Here is a 26,100-nt window from a genome sequence, read left to right as displayed (position 1 = left end):
CTTTGTTGAATCAACATTCCTAGTTTCACATAGTTTTAATATCACATAAGTTTCTAAAGGGTTTCCCTTTATATAGACAATGTTTAGAAATTATATTGGATGAAATCTTTCAGAGAAATTATAGGTTCCTCCACAGTGAAATTCATTGTTCCTTTCTTCTTTCTTAGGTATAGCATAATTTGCTGATTCTGGGACTTAAGATGCAGGCTAGGAATATTAGTTCTATAGTTAAGCAAACTAGTAGGTGAAGAAAGATCTATGGGCCAACCTTGGAATAAGCGGCTTGGTAGAGCTCTGACCCCCGATGAGATGAACATTTGGAACAAACATTTGGGGATTGTCTCTGCTCCTGGATGTGCCCTCAGTTAGTTCGTCTTCAAATCAATTGAAAGGGAGCAGTGAACTTTTAAAAAATGATTCCAGTGGCTAACTTGACTGAATTCTTATAATGTGTCAGTCACTAGAATACCTGCTTTATACCTAATGGTTTCTTTAATCTTTATAGCACCAGTATGAGGCAGATAGTTATTGAAATTATCTCCATTCATCAGAGAACGAAACTGAGACAAGGAGACAAACATTATATTGCCTTCACAAATGAATAGATTTGTGTATGGCTTTGAATGAAATTAAATTTTTAAATTTTATTTCATTAAAAAAAGTATTTACTTAAAAGTCAAGAACATCTCTGGAGGATAAGAAGAGCTTTCAAGAGGTCCATCTTGACCTAGGTCATTTCAAGGATGCAGTTCCTCTGTACTATCTTTTACCCACACCTCTTATGCAAGCACAGTTCAAGGTAAAACTTTCTTGCTAAAGTACATAGGGTCACCTCCAGAAAAGTTTCTGTTTCTTGCTTTCACCTTGAGTCATGAAGACTTTGCCTCTTTGGACTACACTAGGCTTACCTCTTCTGTTCCCTGTGATTACTAAAAGGAAAATGGTAGCCCTGGAAGTGAGGAGAAGTATGGCTTTCCTGTGCTAGCCGGTCTCCATTCTAGGGGGAGTGCACCCACTCTCTTTGTGGTCAACGAGGATGACAGCACTCTTCTCCAAGGGTACCGTTAAATTTTCTAGAACCAACATGGTCTAAATAGGAAGACTTTTGGAAGGAATTTTAAAAATAAATCCATATCTAGTATTAGAAAGAGGTAAATAAGTACATGAGATTTTTTTCCCCCTCATCTTCTAGAAAATCATCATTCTGAATTCATAGTTCTTACAGGTAAAGAGCACCATGTACTCATCTTTTCTGGTCATTTCCTCCATTGGGTAATGCAGGATGGTGTACTTCCATTTCAAAAAACAATGAGGTTTTCTGCTGCTTTCTTCTCTTTCAAAGTTCAGGGAGGAGCGATTAAACATATTCTTAGCGGTTTTAATGATGTATCTATGTATATATGTATGTAAGTATGTATGTATTTAAAAAGCCTTTCTGAATAATCAGCCTTGATGGCCCATAGTGCCATTTCAGATACAGGCAGATTCTTGTAATGCGGAATCTTGGCAATACAGGCTGCTTTGAGAATAAAGTCTAGTAAGTGAAAAACCTCAATAATATTTGCAACTCACTGCCTGCTTTGATATCAGAATTGATTAGACCCTCCCAGGTATTATGGAGCTAGATTGATTGAATCTTAACCCTTTCCTGATTTGAGTTAACTCTGATGAAAGACTCTAAACATGGAAGACAATTTAGTTAACTGACATTTTCAAATACATCTGGATTCCAACATAGATCTTTAGTTATTTTCATGGACGTATTCCATTTCTTTAGTATAAACGTACCACTTCTAGCTAACTGAATTGTTAGCTTCCCCCACCATTTTATTAAAGTTTCTTAACCTCTTCCTTTCATACTATTTTTGTTTTTTTAAGTTCCCTACTTTCCTTTCTTAAGCAGGTCCACTTAAAAAATAATCAAAGGAATACACAGTAGATGTTCCTGCATGTTCTTATTAATTCTTCTGTTTTACCACAACATACGTGGGTTCCACAACACGCAGGAGCAAAGCACCTGAACAGCCCATCTAAAATTCAGTTGAGATACTGAATGCTTTTCCTCCATCCTTTCTTCTTTTAACAATTGTAAAAGGACTTAGAAAGAAACCATTATATCCTCTGCATTGTGGAGACCTGTTGTTGTGCTTTGCAAATAGTAAGATTCAGTAAATGTTTATTGAACTGAATTTTGCAGAATAATAGTCACATTTATAATTTTTTCTTTTTTGTTAAGTACACTAAATGTCTCTCCTGCACATTATAATTTTTGCATGTCAGGGCTTGGAACAGAATTTGAGATTATAATAATGTTTGCTACATATGTATTTGACTACATTACAATGCAAAATGTGCTCTCAGTAACATAAGCAACCTAATATTTCTGTAGATAAATGGATAGATCTAGTTTATCACAGCCCAGGTAAAGTAGTTGCTTAAAATATTTTTGACATATATGATATTTAAGTGCTAGGATCACATCATTCTTATCAATAATTACTTTTAAAAAAATCTTAGTCTCCAGACATTATGAACAGTTTACTTTGTTCTTACTACTGAAAAAACTGAACTGTATATCACACTGTTGATTGTGTACTCATGATTCTCTACCATGAGAATGATTGTCTTGCTTTTCTTTTAATGTCAACATTTGCATTCTGAGTATAAAATGAGATCACATTTAATTTAATTATAATGTTAACAAATTACAGGGGAGCAGATGGATTTCTTGAGCACACTGTTCAGATGTTAAAAGTTTCTGGAATTTGACATATTTTAACAGTGAAAGTAGTAAGTTTTGTGATAATTGATATAGTAAAATCTTAGAAATGACATCTTGTGAAATATTTTAGAGACAAAGCATATTGCATGGAAAGATAAATGCATGAGATTTAAATTAAATGAATCATTAGTTTTGAAAAACTACCTGCACGGATCTTTTGTTTTTGCCTTTGGAAATGACATAATTTCCTCATGTAATTAGATTTCAAAAGAAAACTAATAAACTAAAATTATGTTTCTTTCTACTTGAACATTTGTGTTAAAGTTTTCATTTATTGAGCTATTTATATGGTTTTGATTTTTCTTTGTTTAACAAGAAACATCTGGTGTCTTATGTCATCAGCCTTCTCCCCATCCCTACCCCTGTGGTCTGAGCCCCTCAGTGTCACAGAACCAAATGGTCTAGTAATACCACTGATTCCTGACCTCCAGCCTGGCTTCAACCTCCAGTGCTTTGTGACTTTTTTGGGTACATTTTCCCTTTCTCCTTAGCAGTTTTTCCAAAAGCTATAAATAACTTGCTTCAAGTCCTCTGTCAAGTAACCTTTCTCCTCCTCCCTCCCAGCCTTTTTCTTTCACAACTTTACCTTTTTACTCTCAGAGAAAATAATGCCACAAATCACGTTAGTTGCTGTGTTTGCTAGTTAACATTCTATCAGCCTGCACCCAAAGCTTTCCATGTATTATAGCATTTATCTTTCTTCATCCTAGCAAAAGATAGATTATTAGTTACATTTTGCAGATGAACAAATGAGGCTTAGATAAGCCAAATATTTTGCCCGGGAGCTGAACTGCTTTTTAAAAATCAGGTCGGACCTCTTTATCATTTTTCGGCTTTTAGTTCACTGAAGAGGAGGGAGGGATTTAGTTCACTTCTAACCCTCTTGGTTTAGTTGAGCATATGTTACTGAAAAACTGAACTGTATATCACACTATTGATTGTGCATATGTTTGAGCACTATTGATTGAGCCTATGTTTCTTTTTTCTACCTGAACAGCTGCCTCCATCTGAGCCCTGGATTGCACTCCACCCAGAATTCCTTAGAGACCATGCTCATAACTTTGCATCCTCCCCGCCAGCCCTCAGACACACAACTCTGCCTCTGTCTGCCCTGTGGCTCTGCCTCCATTCTTCCCATCACGGCACATAATCTTCAAAGACTCTTCTTGTACAGCTTCTCAACTAGCACTACCTCTTCAACCCACTCTTCATGATTCTCCTTAACTGGCTTGCTTGGGGTCCCAGGTACTTCCTCTGTGCCCAATCTACAGGGACTCGCAGTTTCTATCTTAGCTGGCCTCTTTGGTGCTGTTGACCGCTTTGTGAAAACTCCTCTCCCTTTGCTTTCTTGACACCATCTCTCCTAGTTTCCCCTTGTGACTCCCTGGGTAGTCCTCTTACCCTGCTTCACAGGCCCAGGAATGACCTCAAATTGTACACAAAATGCTGGGTAACATTTTTCTCCTAAAAATGTCTCTGGCTTTTATTAGAGTCTCACATGTGTCTGTGACTCAGCAAAGTTTAAGACCAACACCCTGCAGGTATGTTACTCTGGATGATGTCTTCGATGGCCCTGATTTCAGCTGTCACCTCTGTACCACTGATGCCTACATCTTCTATCAGTCATGTTTCTTTTGTTGGCTCTCGATGCCCATGTACAACTGCCTGTTGAACACAGATGTCTCCAAGAAGCCTCAAGCTTAATATGCGCCCAAAGCGAGGTTATCGTTTAATATACCAGAACTCCTCCTTCTGTGTCCTCTCTCTGTGATAGCACCACTAGGCAGTTTTCTAAGCAGGCCAGTGGGCGTCCTTTTATTCTTTCTCCCTCTCTCCTTCTTTTCTCAGCAGCCATGCTGTCCATCTACACTTCCACTATTTTGCCGCAACCCTTCTTAATCGGACAATGCTTCCTGACTGGCCTTGATTTCTGTAACTACTGTGTGCTTCAGTCCCGTCTGCCTACAGTAGCTCCTCCTGACCTTTTTGGGAGTTAGGTCTAAAACTCGGCCCCTTCCTCAGTTCTTTCCCATAACCTTTGGGGGAGAAAACTCAAGTCCACAATGACACTTGAGACCCAGCCATGTACTTGAATATTCCTAAACACACATTATGCTCTGAGCATGTCTTCAGTAGACTGTATTCTTCCCTCACTATGTCTGATCCCTGTGTCTGGAAGGCATTTATGCAATTGGCCTCACTTGCCAATTTGTACACACCTTGTTGGACACAGTTCCTGTCACCTTCTCTGTGAAATCTCTCTGATCTCTGCCAGACTTGCATTGGTACCCATTGTGATTGGACCACCTGCTTATAATATTCACCACCCCTTATTGTTACTACATCAGTATCTGTATCAGTTCTGGCTTCTTTACTCTTTCTTTCTACTGAATCCCTCCCTCTAGGCTAGGGACTATATCTACTTCAGCTGCATCTGTGTCTTGACTGCATAGCACAATGTCTGTAAAAGGATAAGTACTTAATACATCCTTTTTTTTTTTTAATATTTTATTTATTTATTTGAGAGAGAGACAGTGAGAGAGAGCATGTGTGAGGAGAAGGTCAGAGGGAGAAGCAGACTCCCTATGGAGCTGGGAGCCCGATGCGGGACTCGATCCCAGGACTCTGGAATCATGACCTGAGCCGAAAGCAGTCGTCCAACCAACTGAGCCACCCAGGCGTCCCTTAACACATCTTTTTGCAATGATAATACTGCAAAACCCTAGAGTGTCCTAGTTGCCATGGCTTGCATGTAAGTAGGTAACTACAAATATTTGTTGCATAAGTAAGCAAATCGATGATACTCTGTTTATAATGCGATTCTGTTTGCAATTCTGTTTTGCAGAGCTAAATAAATGATCTATCTATAGTTATCTTGCTCTTTGGACCTATAAATAATATGAAATGCAAAATTTTATTTTCATTAGTATTTCATAGTCAAGAGGCCAATTTGACTAACATTTTCATATATTAGTACCATAAGATTAAGAAATATGATCATATGAATAATTCATTTTGGGATTAAGGAATTACTCATCTAGTAATAAAGAAGAAAACAGTTTCATGTTAGGTTGACTTCCTATATTAAAACAATTAATGTTGATGAATAACAAATGAATTTTTACATGTTTATTTCTGCATCATATATCTTTTGCATTTCACTACAGGGGCAAGTGGCAGTCAGTTATTTGTATAATTTCCTCCCCGCCAAGCTCTGAGTCATTTCTTCCTCACAATTCAGGTGTGAACAAAACTCTCATAGATGAATAACTTAAGTGTTACCAAATTTTAGTGTAATATCACATAAATACCTCATTGTGCCACTGGGTAACTTCAAGTATTACATTAATTTTTTTAATTTAATTTTTAAAAGAGTTAATTCAGTTTGTTTTGAGTTGCTCTTGCTCCAATTGAAATATATTGGCTTAACATGGAAAGAGGTGTTGATTTACCCTTTATCCAGTTAGGAACAAGTTTTTTTTTTAAATTTTTTTTTTTTTATAAACACATAATGTATTATTAGCCCCAGGGGTACAGGTCTGTGAATCGCCAGGTTTACACACTTCACAGCGCTAACCATAGCACATACCCTCCCCAGTGTCCATAACCCCACCAGGAAGTACCCTGGTGGGGTTATGGACACTTCCTACACACCTTCCCCCAGGAACTAGTTCTTATTAGAGCCTGTGTCCTTTCTCCAACCCCTTTGAATTTGGGGATTTATTATCGCAGTTAAGATTAGTCTATACGGGGATGCCTGGGTGGTTCATTCCATTAAGCATCCGCCTTTGGGTCAGGTCATGATCCCGGAGTCCGGGGGTTGAGTTCCACATCAGGCTCCTTGTGCAGCATGGAGCCGCCTTCTCCCTCTGCCTGCCGCTCCCTCTACTTGTGCTCTCTCTCTCTCTCTCTCTGTGTCAAATAAATAAATAAAATCGTAAAAAAAAAAAAAAAAAAAAAAAAGACTACTCCATACATGGAAAAAAAACCCAACATCAAAATAGCCCATTTGTGAAGCTGGCATATTTGTACTGAGGATTATCTCCTAATTCCATTACCCTCACCGGTGAAACACTTAGAGTTTCCATTCTGCCCTTTCAGCTGCCCAACACTTGTATCATGGACAATTTTTTCATATTTTATCACCTCCTTCCCTTTCCCTGCCCTCCCTTCAGTGAACATGCTGCATCCTGTTATCTTCCCCCCACTTACCAAAGAACTAGAATAAATACCAAATCAGTACTAAGTTTGAAGAGAAGGCATGCCACTGGTTTAATTTGTTAGTCTGTTGTACAACCACATTCAGTTATATTATTTAGCTGGGGGCTTCTGAAATAACTCTCTTAAATCAAATGAAATGCAGTTCAGCAAATGCTTAGAGAATGTCAGTATCACATGTCTTTAGATACAGACCTGGAAAGATGGTCATGCATAATCCTTCCCCTTCAGAGACTCTCTGCTTTTGTGCGTAATACCTGTAAGCACATAGTCATAACTATAATGCATTGAATACTTGCTCTGTGCTATGTTTAGACACATATATTAATTGCGTTATTACATTGATTTCTCAGATAAGGAGACTGAGTTTCAAAAAGGTTGAACAACTTGCTCAAGGTCGCAGTCATTAACTGATATACCTGGGATGTAAACTCAGCTCTGTGTTACTCTTCAGATGTAGTGCCTTTGTCTAGGTCTCATTGTATCCCAGAAGAGTATCTAAAAGGCAGAGACAGGAGGAATCAACTCTAGTTATGGGAGTCAGAGAAGCAGCATTTGAGTTGGGCTTTGAAAAATGAAATGTTCACCAGGTAAGCAGTCTAAAAATGAATAAGAGATCCTAAAAATTTTAAACATTGAGAAAGGCTGATGAAGGAGATCTCTTAAGGCAGGAAGCATTTTAAATTACTAAAGACATATCTCTTTAGTGATATGACTTATTACTTTCAGCTCAGCACAAGCAGATTAATTTTCAGAAAAAATATTAAGCCTGATAGGAACTCCTTCATAATGTCATTAAATGTGAAGTTTCATTTTTCAGGTTTTCAACTTATATAACTGAAATTATACTGTGTATATTTTCCTAGGACTTGATTTTTTGCTTGAAATTGTTTGTGATAACCATCTATGTATTGTGTAATTTGTGGATGTATGATGCTGTCCTTGACTCATTTATTTCATTACTGTATCAATTTTGTGAATTACAAACAGATTTACTTAGTATTAAGTCACTGGACTTTTTTGTAGCTTCTAGTTTTTTTTTTTTAATATAAGCAGTGCTACAATAAAAATTATGACTCCTAATAGTATATGAAATATAAAATTATTTGCATATAAAAGTTATTTTTTGCCTTCTTACTCTATGCCTAGGAATGAAATTCTGGGGTCATAAGGTAGCTACAGTATGGAAGGGAGAATTTTGGCCCCATGACCTTGCTGTCTAGTGTCACACCTGTGGTCATGTTACTTATGTGGCAAGAGGAATTTTGCAGATGTAGTTAAAATTACTAATCAGCTGACCTTAAGATATGAAGATTATCATGAATTATCTAAGTAGGGTCATTGTAACCACATGTGCCTTTAACAACAGAAGCAAAAAAAAAAAAGGCAAAAATAGAAGTAAAAATGTAAAAACAAAGCAAAATTCAGAACAGGAAATAACAGATGCGGCTGATGGGAGTTACTGAACTTCAAAAAAAAAGAGCAGCTGTTTTTGTGTGTGTGTCTTTTTTCTATTCTCCATTTTCTTTATCTCTGATCTAATCTTTATAGTTCCTTACTTCTGGTACCTTGGAGTTTACTCTGTTCTTGTTTTTCTAGTTCTTGAGGATTAAAGTCATGTTGTTCACTTTTTTTTTTTAATCTATGCATTTACAATTATTATTATTATTTTTAAAGATTTTATTAATCCATTTGACAGACAGAGATCACAAGTAGGCAGAGAGGCAGGCAGAGAGAGAGGAGGAAGCAGGCTCCCCGCCGAGCAGAGAGCCCGATGTGGGACTCGATCCCAGGACCCCAAGACCATGACTCTAGCCGAAGGCAGCGGCTCAACCCACTGAGCCACCCAGGTGCCCCTGCATTTACAATTATAAACTCCCTCTTGGCACTGCCTTCATTCTGTCCCATATATTATAGTTTGTTGTATTTTCATTTTCATTATTTCAGGGTATTTTCTAATTTCTTTAGAGACTTTTTAAAAATTTTTATTTATTTTTTAAGATTTTTATTTATTTATTTGACAGAGAGATCACAAGTAGGCAGAGAGTCAGGCAGATTGAGAGAGAGAGAGAGAGAGAGAAGCAGGCTCCCGCTGAGCAAAGAGCCCGATGCGGGTCTCGATCCCAGGACCTTGAGATCATGACCTGAACCAAAGGCAGCGGCTTACTCCACTGAGCCACCCAGGCGCCCCTCGAGACTTTTTTTTTTGACCCATTAGTTGTTTAAGGATATGTTGTTTAATTTCTGTATATTAGTTTATTTTCCAATTTTCCTTCCACTGTTTTTTTAATTTCATTCCATTGTCATTAGAAAATCTATGTTGTATAATTTCAAGCTGCTTGAATTTGTTAAGGCTTGTTTTGTGACCTAATACTTAGTTTCTCCTGGAGAATGTTCCATGTGCACTTGAGAAGAAGTCTGTTCTGTTGTTAATTGGATGGAGTGTGCCCTATAGGTACATTAGGTCCAATTGGTCTGTAATGTTGTCCAGGTCCTCTATTTCTTTATTGATTGTCGGCCTAGTTGTTCTATCCATTATCAGAAGTGGAGTGTTCAAGTGTCCTACTATTAGTGTTTTGCTGTTGCATTATATTTTATTAACACACTGCTGGATTTTTGTTTAATATTATTTTTATTTATTTATTTTTTGCATGTGGAATACTAAACTAGTAGAATACCACAGGTTTGTTTTTTTATTGTGCAATTCTAAGTATTCTTTTTTGCCTGCTATTCCTTCTTTTAATAGTGAGTTTTCAGAAATGTCTTAAAAATTACATATTGTCAGGGTACCCGGGTGGATCAGTTGGTTAAGCGTCTGCCTTTGGCTCAGATCATGATATCAGAGTCCTGGGACAGAGCCCGGCATCAGGCTCTCTGCTCAGGGGGAGTCTGCTTCTACCTCTTTCTCTGCCTTTCTCCCTGCTCATGTGTTTTCTCTCTCAAATAAATATAAATAAAATCTTTTTAAAAAATTACCTTTCATCATTAATTTCTTTTTTTAAAAATATTTTATTTATTTATTTGACACAGAGAGATCACAAATAGAGAGAGAGAGAGAGAGAGAGAGAGAGGAGGAAGCAGGCTCCCTGCTGAGCAGAGAGACCAATGCGGGACTTGATCCCAGGACCCTGAGATCATGACCTGAACCGAAGGCAGAGGCTTAACCCACTGAGTCACCCAGGTGCCCCCATCATTAATTTCTAATTTTATTTTTTTTTTTGGTCAATAAATGTGAAACACTTTAGTAAATATTCTATGACATAGTACATGGTCAATTTTAGTAAAAGTTCCCTAAATTTAAGAAAGATTTGGAGAATGAATAGAAATTGCTGAGATAAAAAAGTGGCCTTGAGGGCTTGGTAGGGTGAGTATTCCAGGTTAAGTCAGGGAGAAATGAGACATCTGTTTTGGATTCAAGGAAGAAAAAGCATGGCTCTGTTGAAAAATGGCAGAAAAGATGAAATTAGAGATTTTACTGTGGCTGTATTTTATAAAGGATATTATGTCTTAATCAGTTTGAAATTATCATAGGATCTGGAAGATGGAAGGCAGCATGATTAGAATTCATGATCAAATCAGTCTTGCATCGATACAGGGTATAAATTAAAGGAATACTAGATTGAGGCCAGTTAGAAATGAGAAATCCAAGCAAAAGTGTAAAGGTATGAGCTAAGGCAGTGCTAGAGGTAATGGAGAAGTATTAAGAGATAATGGGAAAATGTTACAGTTAGGGAAAAAACAATTAAAAAACAAACAAAACCCTGACTGCATCAACAAAGCACAAAATCAAATCAAACAAAATTAAACCACTTAGTCTCTCCAGAGGCCATTTATTCTTTATGTGTCAGTTTTAGAAATAATTATTCATCTTTAATAATTCTCTTGAGATGTATCTTCAGCTTCTTGGTGATGAGTTCTATTCTTATTATGGGTTGCAAAATATAATAGAAGAATATGAGTCGGGGCGCCTGGGTGGCTCAGTGGATTAAGCTGCTGCCTTCCACTCAGGTCATGATCTCGGGGTCCTGGGATCGAGTCCCGTGTTGGGCTCTCTGCTGAGCAGGGAGCCTGCTTCCCTCTCTCTCTCTCTCTGGCTGCCTCTCTGTCTGCTTGTGATTTCTTTCTGTCAAATAAATAAATCTTAAAAAAAAAAAAAAAAGAAGAATATGAGTCCGTGAAACTATTTTCAAAATTGGCTTTTTTGGGTAACTTTTCTTTTTTGGGATTATTTCAGTTATACAGAAAATTGACTAGAATAGTACCAGAAACTCCCGGATAACCTTTAACCCAGAATTTTTACTTTCAATGGATATTGACTTTGTCCCAAGTGCTTTATCATTTTCTCCCCCACTTTTTTCCCCTCTCATTCCCCTCTCACATACACGAGTTCTGAGAGAAGTTGGAGACACTGTGTCCCCTTTCCTCTAATTTCTTGAGTGTGTATTTCTTACCAAGGAGTTGATGATCAAAATCGGGAAACTTCACGATGATACCCCGATGTTATCTAATCCATACTCCATATTAAAATTTCAACAGTTGTCCAAGTAATATCCATTGTAGCTGTTTTACCCCAGTCTAAAATTTAGTCAAGAATCATACATTGAACTTAGTTGTCCTGATTTTAGTGTCTTTTAACCTGAAACAGCTCTGTAGCCTGTCTTTTCTTTCCTCACATTGTTTTTAATAATCTTTTTACTTTAGAATAGCTTTAGATTTAAAGAAAAGTTACAGAGGTATTACAGGGAGTTCTTACATATTCCTTACCCAGTTTCTCCTAACATTAATGTCTTACATTCCCAATGTACATTTGTCATGACTAGTAAACCAAAATTGATATATTACAGTTAACTAACTCCAGACTGTATTTGAATTTTAGACTTTTTTTTTTTTTTTTTAATTTCCCCATTAGTGTACCCTTTCTTCTTACACAGTTCTATTCAGGATACCACATTGCATTTAGTCATCTTGTCTCTCAGTATCTTTTATTTTGTGACAAATTTCTTAGTCTTTCCATGTTTGGGATGACGTTAACAGTTTTGGGAAGTATTAGCAGATATTTTGTAGAATGCCCCTTAGTTTGGGATTGCTTTTCTAATGTTTTTGTCATGATTAGATTGGAGTTGTAGGTTTGGAGGGAAAGGCTACAAAGGTGAAGTATCCTCATTACATTATATCAATGGTACATGAAATCAGCATGACTCATAGGTAGTGGTGTTAACTGTACTAACTGGCCAGGGTAGTGTTCGCCAGGTTAAAATGGTCAGTATATGCTACACATATCCTTTTGTAGTATTGTGAGTTTTTTATGTTTTAGAGCTATAATGTCAAATGCATAGAATCCTGAGATTATATCTTCCTAATTAATTGAAACTTTTTCTTAATTACATAAACAGTCTTTTAAAATTTCTAGCAGTCTTTTAAAATTTAAAATCTGTATGTTTGCTATTATTGTAAGTCCACTGGTTTGCAGTGGGTTTAGTTTTTTCCCCCTTCATGTATCTTTGCATTCTTTTCTTTTGAACTTTCTAAGTCCTTAAATTTTGATGTTTATTGTAAATAGCACATGGATGACTTGTATGTCTCACCAAAGTGAATGTTTATTTCGAATTCATGCTATAATCAAGTAATGTAGTCATTGTGACGCAACCTTCATGTTGTGTATTAGTCATTTATTGAATTCTCTACCTTGTGAGTCTCTCCCTCCCCTCCTTTTATTGGTCTCTCATTTTTATGTCCTAAGGTGGCATAAAAAAAAAAATCCCAAAATCAAATTCTGCAGGGTTACCCCTTCTTGTCTTTCTGGTTTTCCATTTTAAGCTTTAGATTGGTCCTTACTTTGTTGCCCAGTAATTAGAACATTTATTAAGACATTTTGGCAAATTTTATTCAGCATTTTAAAGTACTGAAAGTACATGTTTAGTCAGGGTGTTTAGTTTGTCATAAGATTAAAAATGTAAATCTTGAGATTGTCAAATAGAAGAAAATAAAAGGTATAGGTAGATTAGAGTGATTAAGATTGCTGCAAGGATGCCAAAAATGGTGTATATATAATATTCCAAAGAAGAACATGCAAGGATAAATTACTTGGCCTTTTAGTTGTAAAGACCTAGAGAAAATAGAAGATCCTGACATGTACGGTTACCCTAGCAGGGAGCAAAAATACATAGAAAACAAAACTTTGTTTTAGGAAGTTTCCTGCATAAGCTATGAGATGACATTTTTATCTCAAGTCCCAATGGTGCTCTTCAGAAGAAAATATTATAATAGAAAGAAAGAAAGGATTGTGGAGTTTTACAATAATTATAATTTTACATTGATACATTTATAGCTCAGATATTTTAATTTTTCATTCTTTTACCTTCTTCCCAGTCATGATAGCTAAAGAGTCCAGTCCCTTTACCCATGGAGAATAGGGGTTATGTTTTGATGCATGCACACTGACATAGATTGTCAGAAATGAGTTATATTTTTGAGGACAAAGGCACTTGTTGGGCTCTAATTCCACAATTTGTAGCTCTCAGGATGAACTGAAGGATCTGTGAATTGGGACTTAAAACAGGAAAAAAGAAGCATGACGTGTACTGTGAGAGCATTGGGATTTTCTTTGGAAGATTCTCATGGACTTGTCTCTGTAGTCCTTCATGTAAAGCTGGGAACCATATACATAAACTTTGTATTTTCCTGGTGGACTTCGCCCTTGGTGTCAGTTGGATACTCTATGAGCATAAGTACACCAAACACATGTAAAAAGAAGAATGTGTGGGAGTTTTACTTTCTTCAATTTTTTCTTATGTATTATATATTTTCATTATATTTGGAGCACCTGCTGTGTGTAGATATTTAACTCTGTTGGCTCACAAGAGGTCTATGTTGTGAATTTTACCTTTACAGAGGTTATAATCAACTTGAAAAAAGAAAGGGAAAAAATATGTGATTGTAACAAGTTAGGGGTAATTACATGCAAAGTGTCATAAGAATGCAGTGAAGTCTGAACTTTACATGAGGTTGACCAGGATGAAGTTTCTTGGAACAAATGGAATGTTATCTGGAGATATGGAAGGTTTGAGGTGAGATAGGGAACAGTTAGTGTGCTGAAGTATATCAGTGAATGGGAATGGCCACAAAAAAGAAATAAGCACAAATAAGTAACCATGTTGATGAAAGGAGAAAGAACTGTTGGAAACCAAGATTAGGAATAGGTTTTAATCGCATAATGGAAATTTTAGAACCCATGGAGAAAATTTTATTATATTATAGATATTATATAATATTATACACATTACATATGTTAAACAATATGAAGCCCTTGACAGTTCTTGGACAGAGGTCTGACATGTTGAAAATTATCAAAGTTTAACTTTATTAGGAAATGTGGGTCCATAGGATAAACGCATGGTTGAAACTAGGAATATATTTTGTTAGGAAAGAACCCACCCCCATTTTTATGGTTCCATAAAAATGAAATGTATAACACTAGTTTATATTATAAATATTCATATAAATTATTAATATATATTAATATATTTTTATTATAGAGGGATTCCAGGGAGGAAATGTGGTACGATCATACTTACAGCAGAGGAGTTAAACTGTTGTAGGGTAAGTAAATATTTCTTTGATTTGAAAAGTATTTACAACCTTTTAAAAAGATATTTCTGAAACTATTCTTAAATGATTGATTCTTGAGTAATTTTGGCAAAAAAATAATTAAGACTATTATATAATTTTCTAATCTATAAAATATCATTGTAGATACTTAGTTACTTTAGATATAGAGACTACATTTGTAGTCCAAAAAGGATATCAGTTATTTTAACAGTCTTTTTAAGGAATAGAAATTATTAAAATAGAACCTAATGTCAGTATTATTTGGGAGGGGGCTTTAATACTAGGAATTATCAGTTGTACCAATCAGTTAAGTTCTTGCAAAATTTTGAAGATGAAGTGTGATTTTCTAGGAGTACTTCTAGTCACCTAACTGAAGTCCTTTTGCCTAGTATACTTGTTTTTATAGTTCTAATTGAATTAATTCAGGATTTATATAAGCTCCCATCTTTTGTTAGCTCAGGAGGCTCACATTTGAGTCAAGGACCAGCTACCACTCCAGCTAGGAATATGATGACATAGAGTGATACTCAGTATTTTTAGAAGATGGCTATTTTTAGTCGTGATTTGCTGATACAGCCATTGACTCATGTTCAGTGATTTTACTGTCATCAAGAAATGAGATGAGGGGCACCTGGGTGGCTCAGTGGGTTAAGTCGCTGCCTTCGGCTCGGGTCATGATCTCAGGGTCCTGGGGTCGAGTCCCGCATCGAGCTCTCTGCTCAGCAGGGAGCCTGCTTCCCCTCTCTCTCTCTGTCTGCCTCTCCGTCTACTTGTGATTTCTCTCTATCAAATAAATAAAATCTTTAAAAAAAAAAAAAAAAAGAAATGAGATGATGGCTGTGACACTCCACACTGGAAGTAGTGATAGCTCTCTGAATCTGAAGTCGATATTGTTTATTTAATGTGGTCCAGCAGATCCCTGGGAACTGTTATTTTTTGGGGGGGGGGAGAAGTTTTCCCTGGGTTAAATCTCTAAGGGTCTTTATTTACAATTTCTGCTTCATGATTTTAAGAACAGAAGTTCCTGAAGATACTAAAACTTAATACTGTGACATTGGCTATAGTTTTCATTTGGAGAACAGTTATTTAAAATCTGAGTATGTAACTTGAATCTCTAGAGTATTTTCTTTAAGGACAGTTACTATGGCTTTCTATACATGTATTTCTAGGATACTATGGACAGGAGTCTGCCTGATACTACTTGCCCGCAAATGATGGAAACTGGGATTTCTGTGGGGTAGGGGGTGATCAGTGAGATAACAAAAGGAAAGTATAGTTAACAGTGTTGTGAAGATGATTAAGCAAAGATACTAGAATTTAAGTAGTTAAAATGCATTTAAATTGATGCCCTTCTTCTTCCTCCATTGTCTATGCACCTTTGGGCAGGTCTGGCCACCTCAGTCTCAGTGTTCTCCTGTGTAAAATGCCCAGAATCTACTTACAGTTAGAATGCCATTAAGCAGAGTTGAGTTTGGGATTTGCTATGAATTTGTAGTTTGTCTTACCAAATCACTTGACCCTTATGTTTTACTTTCCATATTTGCAAGGGGAAGAAAAGAACGACATGTGAATCAGTCCCTAGAATACTTGAAAAAATTCTCCCAGGTCTGCTAATTAAGCATAACATTAAATCTGAAAATACAGTGTATATGAAAGCACCTTATATATATTAAGGATACATTACAAGAAATACAACATAGTACAGAAATATTACCTACCATCCTTTTTTGTTGTTAAAATGGCACAGTGATTTCTTAGCATTATATCATCTAATCATCTTTTGTACTTTGTGTCTCTAAATTTATATATATATATAAAATATGTGTTTAAGTTAGTGAGGGAAGGGTGAAGGAAAAGAAAAAGAAGTTCAAGGTCAATAAGATACATGTTCCTTGTGTTGACATTAACAATGCTGTTTTGTCAGACTCTTGACACTCAGGTGATTTTATGTAAATATGCCAATGAACACATTATTTTTAGTTCTATTTCAAAATAGAACCAAGATACCAAGGGCATAGATTGAGTATGGCCACGTTGCATCTTAAATATCTTCCACTTTGAATTCTGCTGTTTTGCTCAGAAGAACAGGAAAGAACAGGAATGTTTCCATGAGAATGAAGTAGAATCTGTTACTTAATAATTACTTACCACTCTTTATACTACTAAAGCTTTTAGAATATCTGGAATTATCATTTAATAAGTGAATACATATTTATTATACTTAACAATTACACATCTAATATTTTTAAAATATGGTTTAAATCATGACTTAACTTCACTTAGGTATAGTATGTTCTCTTCTTAGCTACAGCCTATTGATAACGAGCATCATTAAGAGACCTTGAAATAAAATTACGATGCTAGTATAGCAGAAGAAACAAGTGTATTCAAAGCAATGTTCGTAGTTACTTTGGAAGAGATAGTGCCTTTTATTTTTTTTTTTAAAGATTTCATTTATTTATTTGACAGATCACAAGTAGGCAGAGAGGCAGGCAGAGAGAGAGAGGAAGAAGCAGGCTCTCTGCTGAGCAGAGAGTCCGATATGGGGCTCAATCCCAGGACCCCAGGATCATGACCTGAGCTGAAGGCAGAGGCTTTAACCCACTGAGCCACCCAGGCATCCTGAAGCAGTGCCTTTTAAATGCACATTTAAGGGTACCTTGAAAATATCAGGCATTATCATTTAGAATCTTGAATGAAATAATTTTACTTCACATTTGACATCATACAGCTTGATGGGTTTTTTTTTTTCTTTCTTTAAAATACATTGTTATTAACTTGAGCATAAGCTTTTTAATATCAGGACACCTAAATTTCAGTCTTATCTCTTTCAGTATTCAGCTGAGTGAGGTTATAGTCTTGGAGCTTTAATTTCTGCATTTGTAAAATGCTTGAAGTCTTCATATATTCCCCAGATCATGACTTTGCAGAATAAAAAAGGGGCAGCATTGGAGGGATATGTAAATTATAAATTTGTACAAATATTAATTTTTAGTGTAATAATTTTAATAATCTCAACCTAGTATTACATCGTTTATTTCTATTGTAACTTCTGTAATGTATCTAGTCAAATGCCAGAATATGAATTAATGTTATTTTGAAGTTATATCAGGTTTGTTTGTTCACTTGGTATTTTAAAAAGTAGCTTGAGATTATCCACAAATAATATTTTTCTTTTGTTTGATTGATTCCACAATATTCGTAAAACATACAAAGTGCTAGTCCCTGAAATGGATGCTTGGAATACAATGGTGAGAAAAAACAACAAAAAATAACCCTGGTCCTTGTCTTTAATGAACAAGTAGTTTGTGGGAAGGGCAGACATTAATTAGATGACTGTGTAGGTAAATATGTCATGATATATACTAAGTGATCAAATATAAGAGAGTATAATGGAGAATCCAGTTTATATTGGGGAGGGAGTCACTGCAGATCTCTAAGAAAATAACATTTAAGCTGAAGCCTAAGGAATGGTTTTCCAGTTAAATGAAAGAATTCCATTGGAATGTGAGGAGGGAAGAATTGTGCCTGGTGTGTAGTGGCCAAGGGCTAAGAAGAGATGATTGAGACAAAACTTGGCAAGATAAAGGTGGAAAAGGCTGCTCAGAGCTCATTTGGTGCTGAACTTTGTAGATCACATTAATGATTCTGTGTTTATCCTAAAGACAAGAGGAAGACTAAAGCATTTTAATTATGAACAGTATTATTTCTTTTATGTTTTGAGAACATTACAGTGTCTGTTGAATGGAAAGTTAGTTGGATAATTGCAAGAGTAGAAGGAGGAGAAAGAAATCTGTGCTACTGTGAGGGAGAGGGAGGTTGGACTAGGTGATGCAGTGTAGCCAGAGTGAAGAATGGAGAACTATCTTAGAGGTGCAGTGGTGCGACTAGGTTTAGATAAAGGGTCAAGAAAAGAAAGGAGTCAAGGACTGCTTCCTTGAGCACTTTGGGTAGATGAGTATCACTAATGGAGCTGGGAAAATTGTAAGAGAATCAAGTTGGATTTGAATTAGTTAGAAGTGCCTGTGAAGCATTTGAGCAGATTTCTACCATGGCAAGTTTGTAATACTGGTGTGGAGTATTGAAGATCTTAAAATTCTCTCAGGTGGCGTTAAGCACAAGAAGTTTAAAAAAAAAAAATCTTCACAGTGATGCTTATGCATTTCTAAAAGTAGGTAAATGCTTGTCTTTCCTCGACAGAAAGTAGATTTCATTTGTGCTAGAAAGAGATGGAATTCCTGCTAAGTTCCTAACTTGGATGATTGCAAAAAATATTTCCCCTAGGTTTGTATAATTTAGTACACTGAAAGCAATCTTTATTTTTTATTTTTAATTAATTACTTGTTTTGCAAGTCTTAAGGAATATAATTTGAAAAATTACAACTTGGTACTATGTTTACCAGTGATGAAAATTTGTTTTAATAATATTTACTTTGTGGGGCACCTGGGTGGCTCAGTGGGTTAAGCCGCTGCCTTCGGCTCAGGTCATGATCTCAGGGTCCTGGGATCGAGTCCCGCATCGGGCTCTCTGCTCAGCAGGGAGCCTGCTTCCTCCTCTCTCTCTCTCTGCCTGCGTCTCTGCCTACTGTGATCTCTCTCTGTCAAACAAATAAATGGAATCTTTAAAAAAAATAATAATAATATTTACTTTGTGTGAAGATTTACTCACAATCAATTTGAAATATGTACATTTCAATAATCTATTATGTACTTTGAATATATCAGAGTATTTTTTGTAGTTTGTGTTTTGGTCCATGTACTTTGAGAAAATGTCTTACACAGTAGTGATTTTTCTGTAGCAAAGACAATGTCCTTCTTCCGTGTTCTTAGAAAACTATTCTCTCTTAAGGCCATTTTAATAAATGTGAAGGTGAAAGGGCATTCAAACCAAAACAAAACAAAGAAATCAAAACCAGTACTTCTCTCTCAGTTTTGCTCTGATTTTATAGTTTGTTAGGGTGATTTTCTCACTGCTTCCTTAAAGAATAGTATAGGAATTTATTATCTTTCAACCTCAGATTTAAAAAGTGATCAGGATTGAAAAGTTTGAGGTGATAGTGGGGTCCATGTTTTTCTGGCCTCTGTTCTTTTAATTTTCTTTAAAATGTATATTGGTTGCTATGCCTGTTCAGAAAGTGAAGTCTATAATGAGTGTTCCTCTGGCAGAAGTTACTCCATCTGTGTAGTAACACAATGACAATACACTACATCTTTATAGCTAAAAACAAAAGTAAATTATACTATACCAGTGCTTTGAAAACCAGAAATCTAGACCTGTGAACCTCTCCAAGGGCAGAGATGACTTCTTCATCTCTCTATTCCCAGATTCTAGCCTGAGTATTGCTTCAGAAATGTTTGCTAAATAAGTATACAAAAGAATGCATGAAAAAGAGAAATAGTGTTCTCTTGTGCTGTGTTCCAGAAATGCTAAAAGGAAATAATGAAAAACTTTAGTTGGATTTTTAAGTACTGCCGGACTCTCCAAAATTAAAAAAAAAAGTGGTGATTAAGAGAGTGCTTTTTTTAGTATTCTTAACAGTTTCATCAAATAGCATTGAAAGCTGCAAGCTCTTAATTGACTCTGAATTACTTTGACCCCCCAATTTTAACTTCCCATACTGATTTTAATTGTTAAACTTTTTATTTCCTACTTTTAAAGGTATTTCCTACTTTTTAAAGGTGCTCATCCTATGTAATTGAATAATATTTAACTTCTTAATTTATGATACTCCAACTTGTTTACTTATAAGCTAACTCTGTAGCTTATGAGTGCTTAAATATATACATCCACAAATTGATGGATTTGGCATAATTATTAACATCCAAATATGTAATTACACTACAGATAAGCAGGGAAGGGTTTTACTTTCCTTGAAGCCAATGTGATAGAATTATTAAGACTTTGTGATGCACTTGTATATAGTTAAAAAGGAACCCTTCCCACCCCCAACTAGATTGCAAGCTATATGGTCATTCTGGATCTGTCTTGTACCCTATCTAGTGAGCAAAGATATCTTAACATCTAATACACGATAGATATGTAATAGATGCTTAGTAATTATTTCTGGAGAAATTAACAAAGAGTTGTGCTCTAAAAATGTGTACTTGAATAGCTGAAGATAGGAATGAAGATCTCGTATTAAATAATTTTGAATACCTATAGTCATCTACTAAATGTCATTTTTTCCACAGAGAAATGTTAGAGGTCTTGAAAAAGCAATAGTTCTGTGACTAGAGCAGAAACTTCCAGAGTCAATTTCTTAGTCTCACAGTCCTTTACAAAGTAATTTCATGTTGTCTGGGATTCTTGCACACTTGGCCATTTGCATTAAGATGGTATATTTGTTTTCTTGTCAAGTCTTGCTTGTGATCTGCAGTTTCTAGTTATTTATAACTGAGGTTTTGAGATATTTTATTAATTTTGTTTGTAGGATGCTGTTCTGATGCAATTTTGTGCGAACAAATTGGACAAGAAGGACTTCTTTGGAAAATCAGATCCTTTTCTTGTTTTTTATCGAAGTAATGAAGATGGCAGGTAGATTTATCTTTTATGCATTTTAACTCTATAGTAAGAATGATACTTGAACTATTATTTTTTTTTCCTCAGAGAAGCTCAGTGAATTGATAAACAGTAAAATATTTTGGTATTTTAAAAATTGATTTGATTTTTGCATTTCAATAACAATGTGTAATTTTATAAGTACTTTATATGTTTTGTATGATATTAAAAATGATTGATTTACAACTTCAAAGAAACATTTCCTGGTGCGCTCCGCAACGTGGGAATAAAGTCTTTCGAATTCCTACCTGTCCTGGATTTCAGGCCCTGCTGTTGTGGTACTTCCCGAGTCATCCAGTTGAAAGAGGAGGCCGGTTGAACTGTCTCTTCTCCGGATTGATGTAATGAACATCCTTTGCATATATCTTGATCCATATGTGCGTGTATTTCCATAGGATAGATGCCATAGGTTGCTTGAGGGGTATGCAGTTTAAAATGCTGATAACTTCTACGAAATGTCTTTGAAAATGGGAGGAGTCAAGGTGGCGGAGAAGTAGCAGGCTGAGACTACTTCAGGTAGCAGGAGATCAGCTAGATAGCTTATCTAAAGATTGCAAACACCTACAAATCCAACGAGAGATCGAAGAGAAGAAGAATAGTAATTCTAGAAACAGAAAATCAACCACTTTCTGAAAGCATATTTTGCTGGAGTCTTTGCTACCCTTTTAGTATTTTACTTGCTCCTTCATATACTCTTATCTGGACAAAATGACAAGATGGAAAAATTCACCACAAAGAAAAGAACAAGAGGCAGAACCGAAGGCTAGGGTCCTAATCAATACAGACATTGGTAATATGTCAGATCTAGAGTTCAGAATGACGATTCTCAAGGTTCTAGCCGGGCTCGAAAAAGGCATGGAAGATATTAGAGAAACCCTCTCGGGAGATATAAAAACCCTTTCTGGAGAAATAAAAGAACTAAAATCTAACCAAGTTGAAATCAAAAAAGTTATTAATGAGGTGCAATAAAAAATGGAGGCTCTGACTGCTAGGATAAATGAGGCAGAAGAAAGAATTAGTGATATAGAAGACCAAATGACAGAGAATAAAGAAGCTGAGCAAAAGAGGGACCAACAGCTACTGGACCACAAGGGCAGAGTTTGAGAGATAAGTGACACCATAAGACGAAACAACATTAGAATAATTGGGATTCCAGAAGAAGAAAGAGAGAGGGTAGCAGAAGGTATATTGGAGAAAATTATTGGAGAGAATTTCCCCAATATGGCAAAGGGAACAAGCATCAAAACTCAGGAGGTGCAGAGAACGCCCCTCAAAATCAGTAAGAACAGGTCCACACCCCATCACCTAATGGGAAAATTTACAAGTCTTAGTGACAAAGAGAAAATCCTGAAAGCAGCCCGGGAAAAGAAGTCTGTAACATACAATGGTAAAAATATTAGATTGGCAGCACAGTTATCCACAGAGACGTGGCAGGCCAGAAAGAGCTGGCATGGTATATTCAGAGCACTAAATGAGAAAAACATGCAGCCAGGAATACTATATCCAGCTAGGCTATCATTGAAAATAGAAGGAGAGATTAAAAGCTTCCAGGACAAACAAAAACTGAAAGAATTTGCAAATACCAAACCAGCTCTACAGGAAATATTGAAAGGGGTCCCCTAAGCAAAGAGAGAGACTAAAAGTAGTAGATAAGAAAGGAACAGAGACAATATACAGTAATAGTCACCTTACAGGCAATACAATGGCATTAAATTTATATCTCTCAATAGTTACCCTGAATGTTAATAGGCTGAATGCCCCCAATCAATAGACACAGGGTATCAGAATGGATAAAAAAACAAAACCCATCTATATGTTGCCTCCAAAAAACTCATTTTAAGCCCGAAGACACCTCCAGATTTAAAGTGAGGGGGTGGAAAAGAATTTACCATGCTAATGGACATCAGAAGAAAGCAGGAGTGGCAATCCTTATGATATCAGATCAATTAGATTTTAAGCCAAAGACTATAATAAGAGATGAGGAAGGACACTATGTCATACTCAAAGGGTCTGTCCAACAAGAAGATCTAACAATTTTAAATATCTATGCCCCCAATGTGGGAGCAGCCAACTATATAAACCAATTAATAACAAATCAAAGAAACACATCGACAATAATACAATAACGGTAGGGGACTTTAACACTCCCCTCACTGAAATGGACAGAACATCCAAGCAAAAGATCAACAAGGAAATAAAGGTCTTAAACGACACACTGGACCAGATGGACATCACAGATATATTCAGAACATTTCATCCCAAAGCAACAGAATACACATTCTTCTCTAGTGCACATGGAACATTCTCCAGAATAGATCACATCCTCGGTCCTAAATCAGGACTCAATCAGTATCAAAAGATTGGGATCATTCCCTGCATATTTTCAGACCACAATACTCTGAAGCTAGAACTCAACCACAAAAGGAAGTTTGGAAAGAACCCAAATACATGGAGACTAAACAGCATCCTTCTAAAGAATGAATGGGTCAACCGTGAAATTAAAGAAGAATTGAAAAAATTCATGGAAACAAATGATAATGAAAATACAACGGTTCAAAATCTGTGGGACACAACAAAAGCAGTCCTGAGAGGAAAATATATAGCGGTACAAGCCTTTCTCAAGAGACAAGAAAGGTCTCAGGTACACAACCTAATCCTACACCTAAAGGAGCTGGAGAAAGAAGAAGAAAGAAACCCTAAGCCCAGCAGGAGAAGAGAAATCATAAAGATCAGAGCAGAAATCAATGAAATAGAAACCAAAAGAACAATAGAACAAATAAACAAAGCTAGGAGCTGGTGTTTTGAAAGAATTAATAAAATTGATAAACCCCTGGCCCGACTTATCAAAAAGAAAAGAGAAAGGAACCAAATAAATAAAATCATGAATGAAAGAGGAGAGATCACAACTAACACCAAAGAAATACAAACTATTATAAGAACATACTATGAGCAACTCTACGCCAACAAATTTGGCAATCTGGAAGAAATGGATGCATTCCTAGAAACATATAAACTACCACAACTGAACCAGGAAGACATAGAAAGCCTGAACAGACCCATAACCAGTAAGGAGATTGAAACAGTCATTAAAAATCTCCAAACAAACAAAAGCCCAGGGCCAGATGGCTTCCCGGGGGAATTCTACCAAACATTTAAAGAAGAACTAATTCCTATTCTCCTGAAACTCTTCCAAAAAATAGAAATGGAAGGAAAACTTCCAAACTCATTTTATGAGGCCAGCATCACCTTGATCCCCAAACCAGACAAGGATCCCATCAAAAAAGAGAGCTATAGACCAATATCCTTGATGAACACAGATGCGAAAATTCTCACCAAAATACTAGCCAATAGGATTCAACAGTACATTAAAAGGATTATTCACCACGACCAAGTGGGATTTATTCCAGGGCTGCAAGGTTGGTTCAACATCTGCAAATCAGTCAATGTGATACAACACATCAATAAAAGAAAGAACAAGAACCATATGATACTCTCAATAGATGCTGAAAAAGCATTTGACAAAGTACAGCATCCCTTCCTGATCAAAACTCTTCAAAGTGTAGGGATAGAGGGCACATACCTCAATATCATCAAAGCCATCTATGAAAAACCCACCACAAATATCATTCTCAATGGAGAAAAACTGAAAGCTTTTCCGCTAAGGTCAGGAACACGGTAGGGATGTCCATTATCACCACTGCTATTCAACATAGTACTAGAAGTCCTTGCCTCAGCAATCAGACAACAAAAGGAAATTAAAGGCATCCAAATCGGCAAAGAGGAAGTCAAACTATCACTCTTCTCAGGTGATATGATACTGTATGTGGAAAACCCAAAAGACTCCCCTCCAAAGCTGCTAGAACTTGTACAGGAATTCAGTAAAGTGTCAGGATACAAAATCAATGCACAGAAATGAGTTGTATTTCTCTACACCAACAAGACAGAAGAAAGAGAAATTAAGGAGTCAATCCCATTTACAGTTGCACCCAAAACTATAAGATACCTAGGAATAAACCTAACCAAAGGTGCTAAGAATCTATACTCAGAAAACTATAAAGTATTCATGAAAGAAATTGAGGAAGAAACAAAGAAATGGAAAAATGTTCCATGCTCCTGGATTGGAAGAATAAATGTTGTGAAAATGTCTATGCTACCTAAAGCAATCTACACATTTAATGCAGTTCCTATCAAAATACCAATCATTTTTTTCAACAAAAAGGAACAAATAATCCTAAAATTTATATGGACCCAGAAACGACCTCGAATAGCCAAAAGAGTATTGAAAAAGAAAGCCAAAGTTGTTGACATCACAATTCCAGACTTTAAGCTCTATTACAAAGCTGTCATCATCAAGACAGCATGGTACTGGCACAAAAACAGACACATAGATCAATGGAGCAGAATAGAGAGCCCAGAAATAGACTCTCAACTCTATGGTCAACTAATCTTCATCCAATGGAAAAAAGACAGTCTCTTCAATAAATGGTGTTGGAAAACTTGGACAGCCACATGCAGAAAAATGAAATTGGACCATTTCCTTACACCACACATGAAAAATAGACTCAGAATGGATGAAGGACCTCCATGTGAGAAAGGAATCTATCAAAATCCTTGAGGAGAACACAGGCAGCCACCTCTTCGACCTTAGCCGCAGCAACATCTTCCTAGGAACATCACCAAAGGCAAGGGAAGCAAGGGCAAAAATGAACTATTGGAATTTTATCAAGATCAAAAGGTTTTGCACAGCAAATGAACAGTTAACAAAACCAAACGACAGCTGAATGAATGGGAGAAGATATTTGCAAACGACATATCAGATAAAGGGCTAGTGCCAAAATTTATAAAGAGCTTTGCAAAGTCAACACCCAAAGAACAGATAATCTAATCAAGAAAGGGGCAGAAGACATGAACAGATATTTCTGCAAAGAAGACA

At 36.2% G+C, this 26,100-nt stretch overlaps 1 protein-coding gene across 1 annotated transcript in view; it reads left to right on the top strand.

Moving 5' to 3' along the window:
- CPNE8 (copine 8) overlaps positions 1-26,100 on the top strand; it is a 217,568-nt gene that overhangs the window by 92,615 nt on the left and 98,853 nt on the right. Inside the window, exons 7-8 of the mRNA XM_082739027.1 lie at positions 14,536-14,599; positions 21,040-21,143. Of these exons, the coding sequence (XP_082595153.1) occupies positions 14,536-14,599; positions 21,040-21,143 (168 nt within the window). The remainder of the gene's footprint in view (positions 1-14,535; positions 14,600-21,039; positions 21,144-26,100) is intronic.

Source organism: Mustela nivalis, assembly GCF_964662115.1.
Source record: "Mustela nivalis genome assembly, chromosome: 7".
In the NCBI taxonomy this organism is placed as follows: domain Eukaryota; kingdom Metazoa; phylum Chordata; class Mammalia; order Carnivora; family Mustelidae; genus Mustela; species Mustela nivalis.
Note: the sequence above shows the minus strand (reverse complement) of the source record. Positions and strands in the feature narration are given on the sequence as shown.